The 23,025-nt window shown below is 54.3% G+C and overlaps 1 protein-coding gene across 4 annotated transcripts in view; it reads left to right on the top strand.

Annotated features, from left to right (window-relative positions):
- Ephb2 (EPH receptor B2) overlaps positions 1–20,621 on the top strand; it is a 99,973-nt gene extending 79,352 nt beyond the window's left edge. Inside the window, exons 6-15 of one of the 4 annotated variants that reach the window (XM_013032759.1) lie at positions 2,953–3,115; positions 5,433–5,541; positions 6,031–6,098; positions 12,632–12,754; positions 13,283–13,530; positions 14,612–14,827; positions 15,596–15,745; positions 17,660–17,853; positions 19,261–19,416; positions 19,813–20,621. In XM_013032759.1, the coding sequence (XP_012888213.1) occupies positions 2,953–3,115; positions 5,433–5,541; positions 6,031–6,098; positions 12,632–12,754; positions 13,283–13,530; positions 14,612–14,827; positions 15,596–15,745; positions 17,660–17,853; positions 19,261–19,416; positions 19,813–19,921 (1,536 nt within the window). In that variant the 3' untranslated portion in view covers positions 19,922–20,621. The remainder of the gene's footprint in view (positions 1–2,952; positions 3,116–5,432; positions 5,542–6,030; positions 6,099–12,631; positions 12,755–13,282; positions 13,531–14,611; positions 14,828–15,595; positions 15,746–17,659; positions 17,854–19,260; positions 19,417–19,812) is intronic. The other 3 variants (XM_013032769.1, XM_013032777.1, XM_013032782.1) reach the window with 3 other exon arrangements.
- The last annotated feature ends 2,404 nt before the right edge of the window (positions 20,622–23,025 follow it).

Raw genomic sequence — 23,025 nt, 5'->3', positions numbered from 1 at the left:
GTGAGTCTTGGTGAGTTCATTCTCCACCTACTGTGTCCTGAGCCTGAGCCTAGGGCTGAATGCCTGGGCCCGTCCTTAGAGAACCCATACCCTTAAAGGAGGTGGAGGTGTGTTTCAGAACAATAGCTAGAAGAAAAGGTGTTGGACTTGCAACTCCTGTCTGGGACCTCCAGGAAGGGTTCTAGAAGAGGTGTGGCACTTACCTTGAATCTTGATGATGAACAGGACATGGCCAGGCAAGAGAGAAAATGGCATTTCAGACCAGGGAAACCTGCTTACGAGAGCTCAGTGCGAGGTAAAATCTGAGGCTGCAGCTCCACAGAACACTTTCCTCACATGTGCGAGGCTCTGGGTTCTGTCCCCCAGCATTGCAAATAAATAAACTATAAGGCACGCACTTAAATTTACACCTAAAGGCAATTTCTAGCATATTTCTAAAATACTACATGGGCATACTTGTAATATTTCTTGCATATGTGAAACTCAGATTTAACCCTATAATGTTTGCATTTGCTAGATTGATCGGGCAGTCCTCTCAGAGAAGGAGGAGGTAACTAGAGGTGGTTGGGGCCTGGAGGACAGGGCAGGAGGAACTGGCAAAGACTGTACTATGCAGGGCCAGGTAGGGAGCTGGCCTGGCCCTGTGGGTCATGGGAAGGACTCTGTGTGGGCCTTGTGCTTGGCCTGCTAGAAACCAGACTAGCCCTACTCTCATAAGCCTGCGTCAGCAGGAAGAGATGGGCCTGGATCTCAGGCAGTGCCCGGTGACAGAAGCCTCCTTGCCATGGTCCCACAACGAGAGCTCTGGAGGCTCAGAAGGGGAGGCAGAGCTGTGCGAGAAATCAGGGCATCTCCCTGGAGGAGGCTGCAGATGTTCTGGCTCAGGGAGAAGTGACTTCCTGTCTTCCTCTGCCCCATGCTCCCTCCTACTGTCACATATCCCAGGCTCCCACTGACCCTGACTCCCAGGCTTCTGCAGCTCCATCCACCAGGAAGGCCCTTCTTTGCCTAAGTGACTACAATTTGCTCTTTAAAGATCCATTCTAAAAGCCAGGCGCTGGTGGCTCACACCTGTAATCCTAGCTACTCAGCAGGCTGAGATCTGAAGACCATAGTTCGAAGCCAGCCCAGGCAGAAAGGTCTGTGAGACTTATCTCCAACTAACCACAAAAAAAAGAGCTGGAGGTGGGGAGTGGGGGGAGAAAGCCCTAAAGGGAGGCGTGGCTCAAGTGGTCGAGTGGCGCCAGCCTTGAGGGGAAAAATCTGAAGGTCAGCACCCAAGTTCTGAGTTCAAACACAAGTGCTCGCCCCCCAAAAAGCTCCATTCTTATTGTGCCCATTCTTGGGAAGGGTTCCTTGACTTGTCCTATTAGACCACTCAGGGGCTGGGAAGGTGGCTCAGTGGTAGAGCACTTGCCTTGCATGCCTGAGGCTCTGAGTTCGATTCCTCAGCACCACATAAGCAAAAAGAAAAAACCCGGAAGTGGCACTGTGGCTCAAGTGGTAGAGCACTAGCCTTGAGCTGGAGAGCTGAGGGACAGTGCCCAGGCCCAGAGTTCAGGCCCCACCACCGGACCCAAAAACAAACAAAAAACAACTACTAGACCGCCCAGCCATGTTGAGTCCCATTCCCCTCATCCCACTGTGTGTATCCCACCATGCTCTGGAGCGTTCCATGATCTGTGAAGTAGCCATCATTGCCGTCCCCTGCTGTGGATAAGCGGACATCAAGGAACTTGCCCATCTGCCCTAGGAAGTGTGTCTACATACTCCAGTGCTGTGACAGCATTGCCCATGTGATCTCCATTGCTCTGGAGTGTCTTCCCAGCTCCCTGATGTCATGTGATCGTGTGTGTGTATGTGTATGTGTGCATGTGTGTGCATGTGTAGGTGGGTATGTATATGTATGTGCATGTGTATTACGTGTGTGTATTATATGTGTGTGTGCATATGTGTATGTGTGTATGTGTGTGTGTGAATGTGTATGTGTGTTTGTATGTGTGTGAGTGTGGATGTATATATGTGTGTATGTGTGTGTGTGATTAGGTGTGCCTTCCACTGGATAAGGGCCCGGGTTTTCATGTTTCCCCCAAGAGCTTCATCCTCTTCAGAAAGTTGGGGCTCCCACCCAGGTTGCTTTCCTGGACGGAGCTCTGAGGCCTTAGCCCGTTGTGGGACCCCAATGCCCGGGCCCAATACACAGGGGCGTGGAGAAGATTTGCAGGGTGAGATGCCTCACATTTGCTGTCTGCTCCCCGCCAGCACGTCTGCACTCCCACAGCACAGCTGTGTCTGTCCCTCCCCTCGCACCTCCAGCCGCCCCAGGCAATGTTGAGGAAGCCAGAACCGGTGTTCCGCATCTCCCAAAGGTTCGGGGGAACCCAGAGACATAGACATTAGAGCTGAGTCCACACCAAGCCCTGTTTCTGTGATTCAGATCCCTGTGTGAAAACTCAAGCATCATTTCCCTTTCCTGGCCGTAGTGCTCACCTTACTTGGGTGTGCTGGGGGAGAACAGGGGCCCTTGCACTTCACCCAGGGCAAACCAAGCAGCTGCTTTCCCTGCTCATGGATTCGTGTCTAAGGGCCTGGCTGGAGTTGACCCTATCACAGCCTAGGAGTTGGGTCAAGCTCTCCACATGTTTCTCGCCCCGGGCCAGCATGAGTGGCAGGTGGCAGAAGCACAGGAACCAAGCCAGCTCGGCAGGCACACGCAGAGCCTGGGCGCTGCCCACCTGCAGCGTGCCTGCTGGAAAGGTGCCAGGGTCCAATCCGACATCTGTGAGGCCGAGAAACCACTCTGCTCGTTTCTGCGTCTCGTGGCCCAGGTGTGGCCACGGAATTAATTCCGCTCCAGGGGAGGACCGGCCCCGGGAGGCCTCAGCGGGGCGGTGGGCTCCGGGCCCACCACGGGCAGCATCCTCACTAACTGTCTTCTCTGTTCCCCGGCAGGAGCTCAGTGAGTTCAACGCCACAGCCATAAAAAGCCCCACCAACACGGTGACCGTGCAGGGCCTCAAAGCTGGCGCCATCTATGTCTTCCAGGTGCGGGCACGCACCGTGGCAGGCTACGGGCGCTACAGCGGCAAGATGTACTTCCAGACCATGACGGAAGGTAAACAGAGTCCCAGAGCAGGAGGAGAGGTGGACACGGGCGTCCATCCTCAGAGCCAATACAGGGCCCCACCCCTACAATTGTGCACACTGGAGAAGGTGCTCCCCCTCTTGGTCACACTGTTTCTGGAACTTAGAGAGGTCTCGGACTCCTCCATTACCATCATATCAGCCAGGCCCTCCTCCTCTCACACGCTTAGAAACTCAGACCTAATGTGCAGAACACTCCAAGTGCTCCCATCCACTCTTCTAGTTGTTCTTGTGTTTGTTTTTATGTGTCTGCTGGTACTGGGCTTGAACTCAGGGCCTTGTGCTCTTGCTTGGCTTTTTCCTCTCAAAGATGGATCGCTACCACTTGAGCGACAATTCCACTTTTGCCTTTTTGGTGGCTAACCGGAGATAAGAGTCTCTTGGGTTTGTCTGACTAGGCTGGCTTCAAGCTACAGTCCTCAGATCTCAGCCTCCCGAGTAGCTTGGACTCAGGAGTGCCTGGCCAGATTTTTCTCAATGATGCAATGAGAGCATTGAAATCCATCTGGGAGAAAAAGCTGCTTGTAATCCATGCATGACTCCAGTGGCTTGTCATGGAGAATTCGAAAGCCACATCTAAGTTAGCAGGAAGTAATGCTGGGATAGATTCATGATGTCTGCCCTACATAAGGGAACGGGTAGTTGTAGGTATGGCTCTGCCTTTTTCCTAAACTACCTGGTTCCTGAGCACTGTTTCTGCTTCAATAATCCTTGAGGAACCACAGCATTTAAAGAGTATGACAGATAAAGGGGATTCTAGAGCTAATTCAGTCCTGTGTGACCCCAAGCATGCCACCTTACCCTCCCTGGTCCTGTTTTCTCGTGCATGCAGTGATGTCACCAGCATCACCACTTCACCCACACTCCTAAGCCCTTTTTTGCTTTAGTTATTTTTCAAGTAGGATCTCACCTTTTTGTCCCAAGCCAGTCTTCCTTCCTCTGTAGCTGCAATCACAGACATAGGCTACTGAGCCCAGCTTGCTTGTTGAGATAAACCTTCATCCCAGGGATCCTCCAGCTTTCTGCCTCCTGAGTAGCTGGGATTATACGTGTGTCCTGCCATACCAGGGCTCTTTTTCCTCCCTCTTGTTCTAAGCCCACTTCCATGTTGGCTGAATTCATTGACTGGGGACGAGGGCACTGTCCCTGCTTCCATTATTCCTTCGGTATTCCTTCCTGCGTAGGTACCTGCCATGTGCCCAGCCATGTGTGGGTACTAAGGACTCAGAGCTGGCCCTCCCTGACCTTGACATTGACCTTGACAAGCTCCTTTCCGGGTGAGGGGTCAGAGGAGAAGTCACAACGATGTAACAAACAAGGAAGCTAGAGTGGATGGCATGGAGAATTGCCAATGGCATGAGAGAGCCAGTCATTGCCAGGGCCTCTTGTGCCCTGGGGCAGGCAGACTCTCCTTGACCTCTTCCTAACTAGGAGGGGTAACCTTGGGTCAGTTACAACCTCATGAAGCTCAGTTCCCTCATCTGTAAGATGGAGTCATCATGGTAGGAAGAACCTCATAGCACTTGTGTTGAGGACCAAGCCGGGCGTGTGGCACACGCGACAGGCAGCACTCACTGATGGGCACCCACTGCGGAGGGTGCTGTTCTTAGACCATCACAGTCCCATGAGATGGGGACCTCCATCCTCCCTGCCTCATATCCAGATCGAGGGCACTGAGGCTCCTAGCCAGGGACCCGCATGCAGGGAGCCAGGCTTACCTGGGCTCTGGGCTGGCATGGGTGCCAACTGTTATACTTCCAGGGGGAGGAAGTAGACATTAGAGAGAGAGAGAGAGACAGAGAATGTGTGTGTGTGTGTGTGTGTGTGTGTGTGTGTGTGTGTGTGTGTGTGTGTGTGTGTGTATTCATCCGTCCTGGTGCTAGGGCTTGAACTCAGGGCCTCTCACTCTTGCTTGGCTTTTTTGCTCAAGGCTGGTACTCTACCACTTCAGCCTTGCCTCTGCTTCTGCTTTTCTGCCCAGGTGGCTCAGAACTATGATCCTCAGATCTCAGCTTCCCAAATAGTTAGGATTACAGGCATGAGCCACGGGTGGCTGGCTTGAAGTGGTCATTATTATGCCGGCTGTGTGGATGAGCCCCTGGGTACTGGATCCGTTTGTGGACCTCTCCAAGGTCCCTCAGAAGAGATGGCTCATTCTGAGTGGACATCAGGAGCAGAGCCCATGGCGGGGAGGGGGGGGGTCCCTGGAGATCCAGCAGGACAGAGGGCGGGGGGACAATGTTGGGAGCCCAGAGTCAGGCTGAGGCCCTGCTGTGTTCTCTCCCCAGCTGAGTACCAGACCAGCATCCAGGAGAAGCTGCCCCTCATCATCGGCTCCTCCGCCGCCGGCCTGGTCTTCCTCATTGCCGTGGTTGTCATCGCCATCGTGTGCAACAGGTGGGGGTTGCGCCCCTGGCCACCCTGAAGCCTTCCCACAGCTGCGGGGGGTGGGGAGGGACTCTGGGAGACATGTCCATCCGGGGCCTTAGGCATCGCCCAAAAGGTCCACGGAAACCCAACACCTAAGGAAGGTCTCATCACGTGGCAAAGGTGCCCACAGGGCAAGGGGGGCCATAGGATGGGGGAGACAAGCGATCACCCCACTTTCGGCACTAGTTATAGCCCCAGGGTTGAGACACAGCTTCCCACATGGCCAGCCCCGGGCAGGCAGAGGCAGGAAGGTGATGAAGACTTGGCTGGAGAGGTGACAGGACAAAGCACAAGCCTGGACTTGGGTTGGGAGAGGGAGGGAGGGCCGCGTGGGCTGCCAGGCAAGGCACGGCAGGGGGATCTCCAGGGGTCTGCCCCTGTTCTCCCTATCACCCACTATGGCTCCCAGCCCCCCGGGCACCTTCAGGTGGCTCCAGCCCTTTGCTTTTGTTCCAGAAGACGGGGGTTTGAGCGTGCCGACTCGGAATACACGGACAAGCTGCAGCACTACACCAGCGGCCACAGTACGTACTCACCCGGAGGGACTGCCACCGCGGGCCTCCGCCAGCACCTCCCCCGGGGCCACCTCTCCTCCTTCCTCCTCCTCCTCTGCCAGGCCCTAGTGGGTGTCAAGGAGATCTCTGGTGTGTAGAGCTCCCTCACCTCCAGCCTTGGTATCCACTGTTCCCTCTCCTCTCCTTTCTTCCTGCCCTGCTCTTACCCATCATCCTTCAGGCCCCTCCACCCACGAACATGGATTCAGACCCCCATCAGAGCCGGCAGCCTTACCGGGCTGTGTTGTCTAGTGTCCCCCCACAATGCTGGGGGCTAGAGACCTGCTGTTATCTCTCTACTCTCTAGCATCAGCAGGGCACCCAGGACCGAATAGGTACCTTACTGTGGAATGGATGAATGAATGAGTGGATGAGTGAATGAATGAGTGTCCCCAGACTCTGCCCTAGGAGAGGAGAAAGAAAGGCAGCTTGCCTCCCACCTCCCCTGTTCCTGTCCCTCTGGGACTCTGGGTCAGGTCCTTCCTCCCCATGACTCTCCTGTGAGCATTTCTCCCACTGCCCTCCATCAGGCCAGGGCCAAGGGCACCTGGGCCAGCCACGCACACCCCCAGAGCTGAGGGCCAGGGCGCAGCCAGCAAAAGAGGAGACCACAGATGGGCTGGGAAGGTGGCTTAGGGGTAGAGCCTTTGCCTAGCATGCATGAAGCCCTGGGTTCGATTCCTCAGTACCACATACTCAGAAAAAGCTGAAAGTGGCACTGTGGCTCAAGTGGTAGAGTGCTAGCTTTGAGGACAGAGAGGCTCAGGGACAGTGCCCAGGCCCTGAGTTCAAGTCCCAAGACCAGCAAAAAAAAAAGTGTAGACCACAGATCCCTTCTCTCCATGTGACCCTGGCAGAATCAGTGGTCAGGAAGTAGGGAGTGAGGGAAATGGAGAAGCTTAATTCTGACCTAGCTTGCTCAGTAAAAAGGAATTCCAAGTGCTCTAGTGGGGATTCCCAGACTGTGCTCGGTGGGTGTCCGAGGGCTCCTGATGTCGTCTCTGGGCATGGGGCCCTGCCTCTTCCCTCTGCATCTGTCCCACATCTGTGCTGGGCCTGCTGGAACAGCAAACATTATCCTAGGTGCTGGGGCATCAAATACACAGACCAAGTATCCCAGCCTTTGTAGAAGTTAGGTTTTAATAGGAGGAATAAGAAAAGTAAAACATGGCTGGGTGATAGGGGCTCACGCCTATAATCCTAGCGAATCAGGAGATCCAAGGATTGAGGTTTGGAATCAGCCCAGGCACAAAAGTCTGTGAAACCCTTATCTCCATTACACTACCAAAAAAAAAAAAAACTGGAAATGGAGCTGAGGCTCAAGTGGTAGAATGCTAGCTTTGAGCAAAAAAAGTCAGTGACAGAGCCCAAGACAGAGTTCAAGCCCTAGGACAAGTGTACAGGGTGTGTGTGTGTGTGTGTGTGTGTGTGTGTGTGTGTCTGTGTGTGTGTGTGTGTCTGTGTGTGTGTGTGTGTGTGTGTGTAGATACAAGGTAATGGGATCAGAGTGGCAGTTTAGGTCTGGGATTTGAGGACTAGTCTCACTGAGAGGGGCTTATGTGGACAGAGATACAAAGAAGCTGGAGAAATAATCTGGTATCTGAGAGATAGAGAAGACAGTGCAAAGACCCTGTGGCTGAAGCAGCCGTTGGCTGGCTTTAGGAACAGCCAGAAGACCAGTGTGACTGAAGCAGAGTAAGGGGAGGGCATGGGAGGCATGGAGAGGCCTGTGTGCCAGCCGTGCCGAGCTGTGCCTCTTCCTGAGTGACACCAAAGGAAGGCTCGGAGCAGGACTGCTGTCGTATGTGTGTTATAGTCCTGGTAGGGCTGCTCTGGCAGCCATGTGGAGAATGGGCCACAGAGGCAGAGCAGGGAGGGCGGTGAGGTGGCTGTAGAAGAAGTCCCGGGCAGAGAGGATGCTCTGACGCGGGATCCGCAGTGGAGGTGGCAGGAATGGCCGCATTTAGACTTTTTTTTTTTTTTGGTCGGCTGTGGGGCTTGAACTCTGGGCCTAGGCGCTGTCCCTGAGCTCTTCAGCTCAAGGAGAGTGCTCTTGAGCCACAGCGCCACTTCTGGTTTTTCTGGTGGTTTATTGAAGGTAAGAGTCTCATGGACTTTCCTGCCCAGGCTGGCTTTGAACTGCAATCCTCAGATCTCAGCCTCCTGAGTAATGTGGATTATAGGCATGAGCCACTGGTGGCCCAGCTTGGACCTATTTTTAGCATGAGATTTCCTGCAGGACTGAAGTGAGGTCCCCGAGTCTTTGAAATAAAGAGGCTAGCTCAGACCATTTGAAGTAGAAGTCCCTGGGCTTAGAAATGGTCATGCATGAAAAACAATCAAGCCATTCACATATCCAGAAGATCCTGGGACTGTAACGATGTATAGAACAAATTAGGAAATAGAAAAAGACTTCCTAAATGTAAAAGCCATTTTCGGGGATGACAGGAATCACAAGAAAAAGACATATTAACTGCACAGAAATAAAATTCTCCTGTGTGAAACAAGTCATAAATTACATCACTGCCCCCACCCCTCAACAATAAGTCTCAGATCCAGATGTGGCTCTCCATGTTGAGCATTCCAGGCACCAAAATCCACCCCCTCCCATACTGAAGTTTAGATTCAAGACCTCCCATTTGTGAGGCAAGAGCTCTACTTGGCCTTTGCCCTGGTTATTTGGGGGACAGGGTCTTCCTGCCCTCAGCTGCAATCCACCTATTTTAAGCTTCCTGTGGTAGCTAGGATGACAGGTGCACACCACTGGGCGCAACTCCCAATTGAGAAGGGGAAGGGAGGTGTCTCCTGAATTTTTCTGACAAAGCTGGCCTCAAACCAAGATCCTTCCAATCCCAGCCTCCTCACGGTGGCTGGGATTGCAGCCATGACCACTGCACCTAGCAGTGCTGAGATTGCTTTAATGCTTAGCCTGTGAGGTATTTGTCTCGCTTTAAACCTGAGGATCAGGCACGTGGAGCCGTGAAGAAAGGGTTGGGGAAGGCACTGGGGTCTGAACCCCACAGTTCTAGTCCTGAGCATGCGCTCTCAACCACCTGTGCCGTCTGCGTCCTGCTGAGCCAGAACGAACAGGCTTGCACGCTCCACCACCTGGAGCCATTTGGGAGTGTGGTTATTTAGAGCGTGAGTCAATAACAAGGAAACAGGTGAGGCTTAAAATAGACCCCAGGATTTGTTCAGAGATCAATACAGTTTAAGCCTGCGTCCTGCTCCCCGCATCCTGTGCTGTCGCTCCCCAGTTGGGCGGGACTTTGTTCGCTCCAAATCACCGCCTCCCTGTGATGCCAGAGCCGCCCAGCAACCCTATGCCAGGACAGAGAGAGCCAAGCCCATGCGCCGCTACCTCAGTCCCCACACATGGGTTCCCTCCCTCTGCGTTTGCTAAGGGGGACCAAGGCCTACAGCCGGGCCGTGGAGCCAGAAGAGTTGGCCTCACTTCTCATCCTGAGCCACCAGAGCCCCGCTGGGTGACCTTAGGGAGGGTGACAGACCTCTCTGAGTTTCGCATCTTTCTGTGGCACACAGTGGGTAATGAGGGTTGAATGAACTGCTGAGCACGGCTTGCAGGGGTTCCCCGGGAAGAAGCTCCCTCTGCAATGCCCAGCAAGAAATTGGACAATGGTGGCTCACGCCTGTAAGCCTAGCTACTCAGGAGGCTGAGATCTGAGGATCACAGTTCAAAGCCAGCTCAGGCAGGAAAGCCTGTGAGGCCCTTTACCATAGAACGCTAGCACAGCACCTGGGCCCTGAGTTCTGGGGGGAGGAGGGGCCGGGGGCAGCCTGGGGACCCGCTGCCACCGTTGATTAGCTGTGTCCACGTGACTGTGTACAGACTGTCCCATCTTTTTTGTGCCTCATCTGAAAAATGGGAACCACTCAGGGCTGTACCAAAGGAAATCACCACTGTTGCCTTTCAGGGCCCCGGGTAGAGCACAGCAGCATGCGGGCCCAGGCCCCGGGTAGAGCACAGCGGCATGCGGGCCCAGGCCCCGGGTAGAGCACAGCAGCATGCAGGCCCAATCCTGAGCGCTTGGAGTGCCGGGGAAGGCACTGCCTTTGTCCCCGAAGTTAACCGAGCCCTGCTGACCAAAGCCTCGGGCCAGGGCTCAGGAACTACCGAACTACCAGCTAGACAGGAGCCAAGGAGGCTATGAGCTCTGGCTGGGCTTCTCCTGAGTCCCTGAGGGACCCCACCCCTGTCCTCTGTCCCTAGCGGGCCTATCAGAAAGGGCCTACCTCAGTTCTGGTGAGAGGGAGGCTGAAAGCCCGTGAGTGTGGCCCAAGGACTATGCATCCCAAGTCTGAACAAGAACTGTTCAACGAACTGCTCCTTGGCTCTAAGGAAGTCGTAGATAGAAGAAAATCAACTTCCTCCTCCTCCTCCTCATCCCCCTGCTCCTCTTCCTCCTTCTCGAGGAAGCTCAGGCCAGATTCAGGTAGCAATGAACATGGTGATTAAGAGAACTAGCCCTGGGCTCAAGTCAGACAGACCCGAAAGTTCAAACCGTAGCTGGGTCATGTATTAGCTGTGTGACATGGGCTCGATGACTTGGCCTCTCTGAGCTGTAGTTGCCTTGTGTGCAAAGTGGGAACAATTATCCTTTCCTCCAAGAGTTGTTGGGAAGATGAGATAATGCCTCTAAAGGCCCTGGCACAGAGTCGGGCACAGACAAAGGACTCAGAAAGTGACAGCTGCTGTTTTTCTTCTTCTGTCTCTGTCATCTGGATTTTCTCGGCTCTCCAGACACGGAGCTGCTATTGTGCACGGAGCCTAAACACTGTGCCAGGGGAAGAAAGAAAGGAGCCAGTATCCGCCCCTCCTCCCAGCCACTCGGTCCTTATCCTCTCTGGGGGTCTCAGGCTCCTGCGAGACACTGTCTCAAACTTTGGAGCCTCTGAGCAGAAAAACTCCAATCCATCTATGTATGCAGGTGGAGAAAATTCTAAGAGAGAAAAGGACCCAGAGACAGATCTCAATACTTATTTCCATGATCAGGGGAGGTGGGGATTATAAAAAGCACATATTACTTTTCAAATCACAAAGGCGGTGATATCTCTAATGGCATTTGATTCCTAGGAGTCAACAGACTGCCCAAAGCCCCTCCAGAGGCCGCCAACTGCTCCCAGGCCCAAATGAACAACCCCTGACCCATTAAGCCAAATACTCACACGGAATGCCAAACATGGCTGATGTGTTAGAGCGGTGCTTGGCCAACTTGTCTGCCAGGGGCCGGATGACAAAGGCTGTAGGCTATAAAAGCAGTCACAGGCAAATCAAGGAGCAGGGCTATGTACCAATAAAACTTTATTTGCAAAACAGACAGACAGCCAGTTTGCCAGCCCCTGAACTACAGGCTCCAACTCCTGGCTGCATGCAATGTCTGAAGTTGAGGCAGAGTCTGGACAGCTAACTTAGCCAAGGTCACACAGCTGAGCAAAGTGGAGGCCCCCACTCACCCCCCAGGAGAGCCTTCTAGGACGCAGTTCTTCTAGCAAACAACTGCTAGGGCTCTTATCTCCAAAGACACAGCTCCCAGAGCAGGGAGCTGGTGGGCAGTGGCTGCTGGGGGGGGGGTGCGGGAGGGGCTGGGGCAGAAGGTCTGGCAAGGAAAAGGACCATATATCTGAGAGGGGGGAATGTGGGATAGATCGCCCCTCCCTTCCCAAAGCACTTTGCTGACTCAGCACTGGGTCAGCTTGGCTCTCTGATGTGCTGGTTACCTTCCTGTCTTGCACTAAAAAAAGAAGAAAAGGTCTAGATCCACTCAGGAGTGAAGTTAGCATGCCCCATGTCCAGGCGTGCTGAAGAGAAGGGAGTCAGGGATTCAGAAAGGTTTAAGACTTGACTGGTAGGAGAAATGAACTCAAGGACTGTAGGGGCTCAATGCTTGGTGCTCAGACTCTGGTGAGTCACCAGAGGGAGGTGATACTCCAGGTTCTAGAGGTATCCTGGGAGGTAGCTGGGGGTCTGCATCGCAGAGAAGGGTTTTGAGGGGAGAGAAAGCATCCACTAGGCCTGGAAAGATGGGGAGGAGATATTCATATAGAACCCCAAGAACAGCAGGCTCCGAGACTTACATCTCCTATGTTTAGTTCCAGTTCTCTCTCTCTCTCTTTCTTCATTCTTGATCTCCTCCTTTGCTTTGAACTTCTGATTCATCACAAGGGCAGACAGCAGCGCTGTCTAGTCTTTTGTTCTTCTTTGCCCATACCCCCTAACAGGCATTGCTAGTCAATCCAGAAAGCTATTACTAATCAAGGAGAGTTGGGAATCACGCTGGAACCTATTTGCCACCCGCACTGGCCTGTCTCCGTGTCTCTTCCCCTGCTTTCCTGCTCAGTGAGATCATGTGACCTTCGGGAGTGTGGCCGGTTCTTATGGGGTTCATGGGAGGATCTCCCCCCACGGAGGGACTGTGTCCTGCTTTTCTATTCATACATATCCTAAGCCAGTCCAAGTGACCTGCTTGGTCTTGTCCCCCCAGTGACCCCAGGCATGAAGATCTACATCGACCCTTTTACCTACGAAGACCCCAATGAGGCAGTGAGGGAGTTTGCCAAGGAAATCGACATCTCCTGTGTCAAAATCGAGCAGGTGATCGGAGCAGGTAGGTGGTTGTGCCCTCATGAATACTGCCGCCTCGGCCATCAGGCAGGAAGATCACCCCAGTTGCTCCCAGGGCAGAGGGTACCACGGGGCACAATGCCCACAGAGGACCCTCTAAGGCCTGAAGGCTCAAAATAGCCAAGGAAGACCAGACCTCTAAGGTTATCCAGGAACACCAAACCACCTCACAGACAGAGGGGAAACTGAGGCATGGGGCAACACCGGGGCTTATAAAGTAGGTTAGAGATTGAGCCAGGTCTAGAACCCAGTTTTCAGGACTCTTGTCTAATGCCTTGTCCTTGCTGCCATTCATCCCAGGCCCCCAGAACTCCCCATGTCTTCACCCCACACCCAGCCAGATACCATGGGACAATATGAGAGATCTGTACTCTACTGCCTGAGACCCCGGGGTATCTCACGTTCAAAGGGGTTCTGTCTAGGATGATGCATTGGCTGTGGGCTGGGAACAGAGAGCTGGCACTTCTGCCTGGCAGATGACATGCTTCCTCTCCCCATGTGTCTGTCTCAGGGGAGTTTGGCGAGGTCTGCAGTGGTCACTTGAAGCTCCCAGGCAAGAGAGAGATCTTTGTGGCCATCAAGACGCTCAAGTCAGGCTACACGGAGAAACAGCGCCGAGACTTCCTGAGCGAGGCGTCCATCATGGGTCAGTTTGACCACCCCAACGTCATCCACCTGGAAGGCGTGGTCACTAAGAGCACGCCTGTAATGATCATCACCGAGTTCATGGAGAATGGCTCATTGGACTCCTTCCTCCGGGTAAGGGGGAGCCAAGAATGCTGGGGGTTGGGGAAAGTGGGGCAGGAAAAGGAACACTGGGCATAACTTCCTAATGTCAGAGCCCAGGGGGGGGTCTTAGAAAAGCTGTACGTCACGAATGGCTTGTAAGGCTGTACCTGCTCTTGTCCTACCCATGGCAGGCATTGCTAATTGATCCCCACTCCCCCTCCTGTTAATAAGCCTCAGAATCCTTCTCAATATGGTTCCCTGCAGAAATCTGAGACCTGTTTCCATCCAGGTTGTCAGGCAGGCATTATTTTATTAAACACAAGAAACTGAGCTGGGTGCCAGTGGCTCCCGCCTATAATCCTCGAGATCTGAGGATCATGGTTAGAAAACAGCCTGGGCAGGAAAGTCCATGAGACTCTGATAAACTACTCAGAAAAAAAGCCCAAAGTGGCGCTATGGCTCAAGTGGTAGAACACTAGCCTTGAGCATCAGGAAGCTCCAGGCCAGCGCCCAGGCCCTGAGCTCAGAATGTGATTTCAGCGCTGGGTCAGCCAAAGAGTCACGGTGAGAGCTGGAGCTGGTGCTAGCTCTTCTCACCAGAGTGTGGAGTTCTCCATTCAGGCCTAGAGTGGAGAGAATTCAGCAGAAGGCCAACAGAAGGGAGTTTTAAACCCCCTCCCCATCCCCCCGGAGCTCATAGTCAGCCATTAAGACAGAGCACCGGCCTGGGGGTCAAGAGCCATAGGATGAACTTCCATCAACCAGTTATTTATGAAGCATGCGGCATACCTTCCACATACCTTCCTCCACTTAGAACAGCCACCCCGCGCCTCCAGATGAGGACAGAGACTCAGAAAAGTCGGATTATAGGTCCATCATTGTATAGCTAGGAAGGGAAAGCCTGCAAGTCAGACCCAATATGCCTGCTCCAAGTTTTGCTCACCGCTGAAGCTGGTGTCTCAGGGCTTCTGTGGGCCTCCCCCCTTCCACCCCCTCCCTCCCCATCCCACCAGGCAACTCCTGCAAGGTGGCAGAGACCTGCCATTGTCAGCTATCCAGAGCTCTGATGCTTGCTCTTCCATTCACTCCGCCTTTTCTACTTTTCTCCAAGCAAAATGATGGGCAGTTCACGGTCATCCAGCTGGTGGGCATGCTGCGGGGCATCGCAGCAGGCATGAAGTACCTGGCTGACATGAACTACGTACATCGTGACCTGGCCGCACGAAACATCCTGGTCAACAGCAACCTGGTGTGCAAGGTGTCTGACTTCGGGCTTTCACGTTTCCTGGAGGATGACACCTCTGACCCCACCTACACCAGCGCCCTGGTAAGATGGAGGTGGGGATTCCTGGAGCCACGCACCACAGGAGAGGGCAGGAATAGCCAGCTCCTCTCTCTCCCTACAGGGCATTCACATAGATGTGGCACGAGGCCCTGACACAGGGAGAGATTCAAACCATATACCCTGTGCCCTCTTGGCATTTGCAGGCTGGTAAACCACCCATAGGTGCAAAGCAATACACACTGAAGGGCAGGAGACACCAGCTACTAGGAGGCAGAGGAAGGCTGGCCAAGGGGGCGCTGTCTATGCTGAGTGCTGAGGGGGCAAGTTCTCCCTGAAGGTCAAAGTCACTTGAAGGAGAAAGGTAGTGAGGGATAATGCAGGAGAGGGAGATCAGATCCTGAAGGCCTTGAATGTCCCAGCTCAGGACTGGCTCCTGATGGCACTCAGGGATGAAGCGTTTTAAACCGAAAGGAGGAATACCCAGGCCCTGCCTCTTGCCCCTGCAAAGAGCTCAGAGGAGGCCAGTACAGTACCAAGAGATCAGAGCCAGGCAGGCACTGTGAACACTGGGCAGGGAGTGCCATCTCCGCAGAGACACAGGGTGGGATTAGGGACCCGATTCTGTGGGCGGGAAAGGCGTTCCAAGGGACTCGGGATGGGGAAAGGTCTTTCATGCAGAAAGAACACATAGCATGTGGTCTGAAGTAACATGGTGAGTTTGGGGAAGGCACTGACAGGGCAGGGAGTATTGAAAGGAGACACTCAGGTAGGTCCCTGACCTACCCAGTGAGCTCCATCTCTGCCCCACAGGGTGGGAAGATCCCCATTCGTTGGACAGCTCCAGAGGCCATCCAGTACCGGAAGTTCACCTCAGCCAGTGATGTGTGGAGCTATGGTATCGTCATGTGGGAAGTGATGTCCTATGGAGAGCGGCCCTACTGGGACATGACCAACCAGGATGTAAGTCTCCAAGGACCACCTGGATGAGGGAGGGGAAGACTGGAAATTCCTAGCCTTGTGTCAGTCACCGCCTGGGTATTGAGACTCTCCGGGTACTGAGGGCCTGGTTGCCAGGGCCACTCCCACCTGCGTGCTGACTACTTCCAATGTCTGCTCAAGACCCTGCACTCTGCCGAGGGTAGGGAGTAGGAAAGCTGCCCATTCACCAATCAGCAAAACTTCAGGATTTGTGTCCCACAAGGGACACGATGAATGAATGAATGAATGAGGCCTTGTCTGTCCTTGGGGTGTTTTAGCACTTGGGGGACAAGACAGTTATTCATGGAGCCAGATGCAAGAACATTTACCAGAAGGCCTCCCCTGGAGAGGACAGGTGTCAAGCTCTGCAGGCATCAGTGCTAGCGCAGGAGAGGCCAGATCAGCAAGGATGTCCTCACAGGCCAAACAGTAAGCAGTAGGACTTGGAGAATGCAGACCATCCAGATAGAAAAAACAGGCTGTGCAAAGGCCTAGAGCTAGGAGAATGAGAGGGTGAGTTGGGGAGAGAAAAGATGGGTCAAAAAGGTTGGTGAAATTCTGTTGCTCAGCCTTTATAACAAAATGCTGGAGATAAGTAACTTCTTAAAAAGGGAAGGTTTATTTTGACACATAGTTTTAGAGGAATCAGTCCATGGTTGGTTTAGGGGCTGGTGGCAAAACAATACCTCCTGGTGAGATGGGGGGGGGGGGGAGAGCCTGTGATGTAGGAATCTGCTTGCTTTTGTGGAGCTGAGAAGGAAGAGGAAGGGGTGGAGCCCTTCTAGGCCACACCCCCAATGACATCACTGCCTCTCACTTTAAAGGACATGCCTCCAATGACCTCCCTTCCTTCCACTAGGCCCCACCTCCTAGCGGCCTACTGCTTCCCAGTAGACCATGGACAGGAGACCACATGGGGATTTCAGCTTCCAAACCATGTGGCAGGATCCGTGATGGGAGGTTTGAAAGTAACCTGATGGATTTTCACTCACAGGAGTGCAGACCTGAAAGGCTTAAGGAAGCTTCTTTTGTGTATGTGATGGTACAGGGTCTTGAACTCAGAGCCTCTCACTCCGGCTTAGCTTTTTTTGCTGAAGGCTGGTACTCTACCACAGCTCCACTTCTGCTTTTTGCTGGTTAACTGGAGATAAGAGTCTCGTGGGATTTCCTGCCTGGGCCTGGCTTCAAACTCAGATCCTTAGAGCTCCTGAGTAGCTAGGATTGCAGTGTAGCTAGGATTACAGACATGAGCCGCCAGCATCCACCTCATCACAAGCTTTTTGAACAGGGAGGGTGACCAGAGGTCGCTTGTAGAAGATGGCTGCAGGGCAGATTGGAGAGAGGTATTTGTTCTCTTTTTCCTGATAGAAAAGTAGGTGCAGACTATGGGAAGGGGGCACCAGCCAGGCTCCGAGTTGTGTTGTGGGGCCTACGCAGTGTGAGTGACTCTTTCCTGGAGCTGTGAATGGCACTGAAATCAAGAATATAACACGCTGGAAGTGGCGCTGTGGCTCAGGTGGTAGGGCACTCGCCTTGAGCTGAAGAGCTGAGGGACAGCACCCAGGCCCAGAGTTCAGCCCCCATGACCGACCAAAAACAAAAAACAAAAAGAATATAACACTCTGGGGTCAATCCCGGAACAGAGAAAAGTGATTTTGGACTGTCAGAGCAAGGAGAGGACTTACAGAAAGGGGAGAGGGAGGAGCTGATGAGCAGGACAGGGTGGGCCTGGCAGAGGGTGGGAAGAGGTCACCTGGATTTCTGGAGGTTGGTCAAGGGTGAAGCAGGGACCCCCCCCTCCCCCTCCCCCGCCTTAGGTCAGGTCAGGACTGCAATGCTCTAGGACCAGATGGGCCTGGCGGGTGCAGTGCCACTCTGCTCCTGTGTTATCCCCAGGTGATCAATGCCATCGAGCAGGACTACAGGCTACCTCCACCCATGGACTGTCCCAGCGCCCTACACCAGCTCATGCTGGACTGCTGGCAGAAGGACCGCAACCACCGGCCCAAGTTTGGCCAGATTGTCAACACACTAGACAAGATGATCCGAAACCCCAACAGCCTCAAAGCCATGGCGCCTCTCTCCTCTGGGTATGGCTGCTCTGGCCCCGCCCCCTCTCCCAACCCACTCTCGCCCTGGCCACGCCCCTCACCTGGAGGCCCTGCCCTTTTTTCTGAGCAAACTGCCCTGGCTCCTCCCCTTTCTTGGCCCCACTCCTCTCCGTCTTCCCTAGTAAGTGCTCTCACCACAATCACCACTGCCCCACAACTTTAGGCAGATTCTTCTCAACACTGCTTGGGGCTGAGGACGGGTGTTGGCTGGGTATCTACAGGGGCGCAGGGTTTCACAGACAGTCCAGAGAAGAGGACACAAAGCCGAGCTAACCCCTCTTTAAGCATGGCCAGAGAGAATGGCTTTTAAGAAACCTTAGCAAAGGATCCAGAATCTAGCCATCACTGTTTCTTTCCTAGCTGCCATCTACACCCTCCCAATACAGACACAGCCACACACATGAACTCCTGCACATGCACACCTGGCACACAGGCACAAATGCCCATGCTTGCTCTCACACCCAGACTCGGGACCTGGGTCTCAGGCACTCACACCTAAACACATCCCCAAGCATTCGTAGGCACACACTGCCATTCACAACTATGCACACACACACACACTACACCCCTCCCTTCAGTTTAGTGTCAGTGCCGGAGACAGGCTCAGCCCCAGAGTGTTGGTTCAAGGGCCCTGGGGCTTCCCTCCTCCCAAGGCATCTTCCATCGGCAGGCCTGCTCACCATTGCCTTTCTGCCCCATGCCTCCCAGCTGCTGGCCCTGTGCTCACTTACTGTCCCACAGTCCCACAGGATACCCAAGGGCCATCTAACCAGGCATCCTCAGGATCCAGGACTGGCCGTGTGAAGAGGCTCCTTGGACCAAAATCCTTCCTTCACCAGTGTCTTGTCACCATAAGATGTTGCTTACCTTCTTTACCTGGTGTGCCTTGCCATGACCCCATGACCCTATGACCCTGCCTGGGCCACTCATCTTTTTCCCTCCTGACAGTCACTACACTCCTTGCCAGCCAGAACATAGCTCCCATTAACCCCAAGCTCTGCCTGGATCTGGAGGGTGTGTGGTCCACGGGCAGGGCCTCCCGCAGCTCACAGCAGGTCCGGGAAGGGTAGAGACTGGCATTGGGAGAGGAAGCGGTGAAGTCAGCTCCATTAATCCTGCCCAGTCCTTCCCCCTGCAAACAGGAAGCATGAGGATGTGTCCCTGCCTCCCTCCTACAGTCCCCAACTTTAAGGTCACCCCAGCTTTGAATCCTAAACATGGATTCATTCACTCTCCCACACTCAGCACGCTCATGCACACTTCCATAAGCTCAAACTCAAGTCCACACTCACACAGAAATATGCACACACGCACATGCGTGGTCCTACCTTTCTGCTCCCTGCAAGTGTGGGTCCTGACCATCCCTGTCACCTCTCCCAACCCCAGCATCAACCTGCCGCTGCTGGACCGCACGATCCCCGACTACACCAGCTTTAACACGGTGGACGAGTGGCTGGAGGCCATCAAGATGGGCCAGTACAAGGAGAGCTTCGCCAATGCTGGCTTCACCTCCTTTGATGTGGTGTCTCAGATGCTGATGGAGTAAGTGCTCAAGCTGCCTCAGCCCCCCCTCCCCGCCACGGGGACACGCACGCCCCCATCCCAGCCCCTCGAGGACTCTGGAGGGGGAGGAGTAGACTGTCTGCCTGCAGGGATGTGGGGAGAAAGACACAAGATGCCTTTGGGGTTATATACAGGTCTGTATCCAGACCTACCTCCCCTCTCCTGGCTGTAGGCCAATCACAGCGTCCCCTCAGCCTCAGATTCCTCATCTGTAAACCGGGGTGAAGGGGGAGCTAAGTCAATGCACATTTCTCCCCCTTATTCTCAGCATGAGGTCCTCTGCCGGGAAACCCAGGCAGCTAGCTCCTGCCCAGCCCAGAGCCTCCTCCAGCCCCGCCCCTTACATTTCCCAACATACGTGTTTCTCTCCCGAAGGGACATTCTTCGGGTTGGGGTCACCTTGGCCGGCCACCAGAAAAAAATCCTGAACAGTATCCAGGTGATGCGGGCACAGATGAACCAGATCCAGTCTGTAGAGGTTTGACGTTCACCTGCTCGCTTCTTCCTCCGGGCCATCCCCTCTGACCCCTCCCCCTCAGGCTGGCCGGGCCCTCCTGGTGCTCCGTCCACCGCAGGCTCCGCCACCTGCCAGGAGGCCATGGGCAGCAGGAAGAACCACGCAGCACTCCAGCCTCGAGACATCATCAAGACCACGTGCAACTCAATGATGGAATCAAAAGGGAACGGGGGATAAAGAAAGTAGACAGGGAGGGGGCGGGAAATACGAGGAATATTTTTAAAGAGGATTCTCATAAGGAAGGCGATGACGGTTCTTAAGGGGGGGGGCAAAAATAAGGGCTTAGGAGATCCCTGCGATTCGTCCACTGGGAGACCAAAAGCTGTTTCCCTCCGACTCCCTCTGAGAAGGGGGCCTGGCCAGAGCCAAGAACCACTTCTAGGAAAACAAATGTGAAGAGAAGGGAGGGGCTGTCCCTCCTGTCCTCACACTCCAACTGGAGCCGCACTCATGGGGCTGCGCCCGACAGAAGGGGCAAGCGGACAGGCAAGCCGCCCCGGAATCACTCTGGGAAAATCCATTCCAGCTGCCACTGGGCAAATGCAGATCTTCTGTCTTTGGAGAGTATTTTAGAAGCTCCAATAAGAAAGATCGTTGCCGCTGTCAGTTCGTGGGGCTGCGAAAGGAGCTGTTGTCCTCCCGGGTCAGGGAGAGCCCGGCACACCAGACAGGCTAGCTTTCCTGAGGGTGGCTGCCCAGGGCTGCAGCTCCCCCAGGACCCTACCCCAGCCGAGACGCCTGCTCCCACCAGCCCCGCCTCAAGAAAACGATGCTACAGTGATGGTCAGCAGCCTCGACTGCCACTGAGAATGATTGATCTTGCATCTGGGTTTGTTTACAGCGATTTGTGGACTCGGGGGGAGGGGAGTGTATTTTGGTGAGGGGTGGTTTTGTTCTGGGGGGTTTGTTGGGGATTTTTTTTAAAACAACAATGAAATGACACTTTGACATTTCCTACCTTTCAAGGAACTTGATCCTTCTCCAGGAAGAAGGTGCTTTCTGCTTACTGACTTAGGCAATACACCAAGGGCGAGATTTTATATGCACATTTCTGGGGATTTTATACAGTTTTCACGGACACCCTTCCATCCTCCCACCTACTGGGCCCCACCAAAGCCACTGCCACTGTCACAGGGCCACGTGGGCCATCCAGTGGGATTGGAGGGGAAGGGGACATGCCACAGTGGAAGATCAATCCACCTAGAACTGGTTGTAAAAGGATGGAGGCAGCGGAAGTTCTTGCCCTCTCCCCTCCTCTCCCCCCCCTTCCCCCCACCCCCCCGCCCAGCTCTACCCGGTACTTGCCAGGCATACAGGCCCATTCAAGGCTCCTGAGCACCCGAAGATGGCCAAACCCAGTCTCACCCTTGGGAGCCTGAGCTGGGCTGCCCAGGGTGCCAGGACTCCGGTCATTCACTGTGATACCCCAGCCCTCCAGGAGGTGCCCTGGGAGCTACTGGCAGGTGCACACCCCCTGGGGAGAAAGCACGTGAGTCTCTCCTTCCTTCTCTCCCCCAGGCCTTTGCTCAGGTCTGAAGGTCTTGGCCACAGGGAGCCCTTTCTCCAAGGGGTCTGGCCACAGACTATCCTGCGAGCAAACACCTGAGTAGAGTGGTGAGCTAGTGAACCGAATGGGAATCAGTGCTCTAGTTACAGATGACCCGTGTTCTCTGTAAACTACAAGAGGAGTGCCAAGTGACTACTAATGTTCTTCCAAGGGGACCTATGCGCCTCGTGGTTCTTACAAGGCCTGGGGCTGAGCAAACACACAGAGGACATAAAAGCCGCCATGTGGCCTTTTCTGGCTCTGGCTTGGCTAAAGCACAGGAAGCAAGGAAAATGCATTGGCCGTGGCTCAGAGCTCGGCCTCCAGCACGCTGGGAGCCAGGGTGAGCCACAGCAGGTACATCAGGAAGAAGGGACGGACAGGGTGTTCTTGGGAATTTGGGGTGTCAGGTGAGCTGTGATAGGGTGGACTGTCATCATGGGGTCGGAGCCACAGGTACAACTGCCAGGCCAGTGCTGAGTTCCTCTTGTGCAGCTGGGTGCCTGGTCCATTAAGATCTGAATTCTTTGTGTGGCAGGAAGTGTCTGTGCCTTGGGTATCAAGTCTGGCTGAAGATAGGGAACCAGGGTTGTACTTCTCTAAGAGCTGTTCTTTGTTCACACAGCTAGTTTGAGGGTCCTGCCCAATGGGAAAGATGGAGGCCACAGGACCCCAACCAAAGGCCCCAAAGTCAGAGTGCGTGCGGCACAAACCAGACTACTGTCTGACCCTCACCTGTTCCTGGAAGGGAAGGAGAGGGGGTGCCTAGGGGGACCACAGAGTGAACCACAGAGAAAGCACTGGCAATTTTCCCACAAAACTGGCCGGCAATGGCCCGGCCATCGCTTTGTGCCTGCAAAGATCCCCAGCACGAGTGGCAGCTGTCCCCACATACAAGGTCACCTTCTGGCGAGAGCTGCCCTGATGCTCCCTAGATTAACTGTCTCCCCTCCCCACCCCGGGCTTCCAGGCTCCATAAGGGGCTGGCAATTGGTGTTTCCGTCAGATGGCTTCCTGTCCTAAGCCGCAAGGCTGGCGTCTGCTAGCCAGCCTGCCCCGGCCCCCACATGCCTGCTCCTAAAGGATGGGTGCTACCCAGACCCTCTGTCTCTTTTTCAGGTTATCATTCAAATATCACAATTGCCTGTCCCACTCACGTCCCCATGCTGGGACAGCCCCTCCGTGTTCCAGCAGGGAATGGCAGGCCCCATTGCCCATTCTCCCGGGCACACAGCTTGGAACTGCCCGCTGCCTGGTTACTAATCCTTTCCTGGCTCAACCTCTCCAAGTGCCAGCCCCCACCTGCCCGGAGTGTGAGGAGCTTCCGCTGCTCCGTGCACACTGGCTTCTTGAGGAAAGAAAGCTGACTTGTGCACGGGGAGGGGGGCACAGGGCACCGTGGAAATGGGGCCAGCTGGCAGGGCTGCCAGGCTCCGCCCTAACCCTGCTGTTAGGGGAGGGGTAGAGGGCTTCCTCAATGGCTCTTTAGTAGAAATTCACCAGCAGCTTTTTTCTGGGGATGATA

Source organism: Dipodomys ordii, unplaced genomic scaffold (assembly GCF_000151885.1).
Source record: "Dipodomys ordii isolate 6190 unplaced genomic scaffold, Dord_2.0 Scaffold6, whole genome shotgun sequence".
Classification (NCBI taxonomy): Eukaryota; Metazoa; Chordata; class Mammalia; order Rodentia; family Heteromyidae; genus Dipodomys; species Dipodomys ordii.
This window is presented reverse-complemented; position numbering and strand designations above follow the sequence as displayed.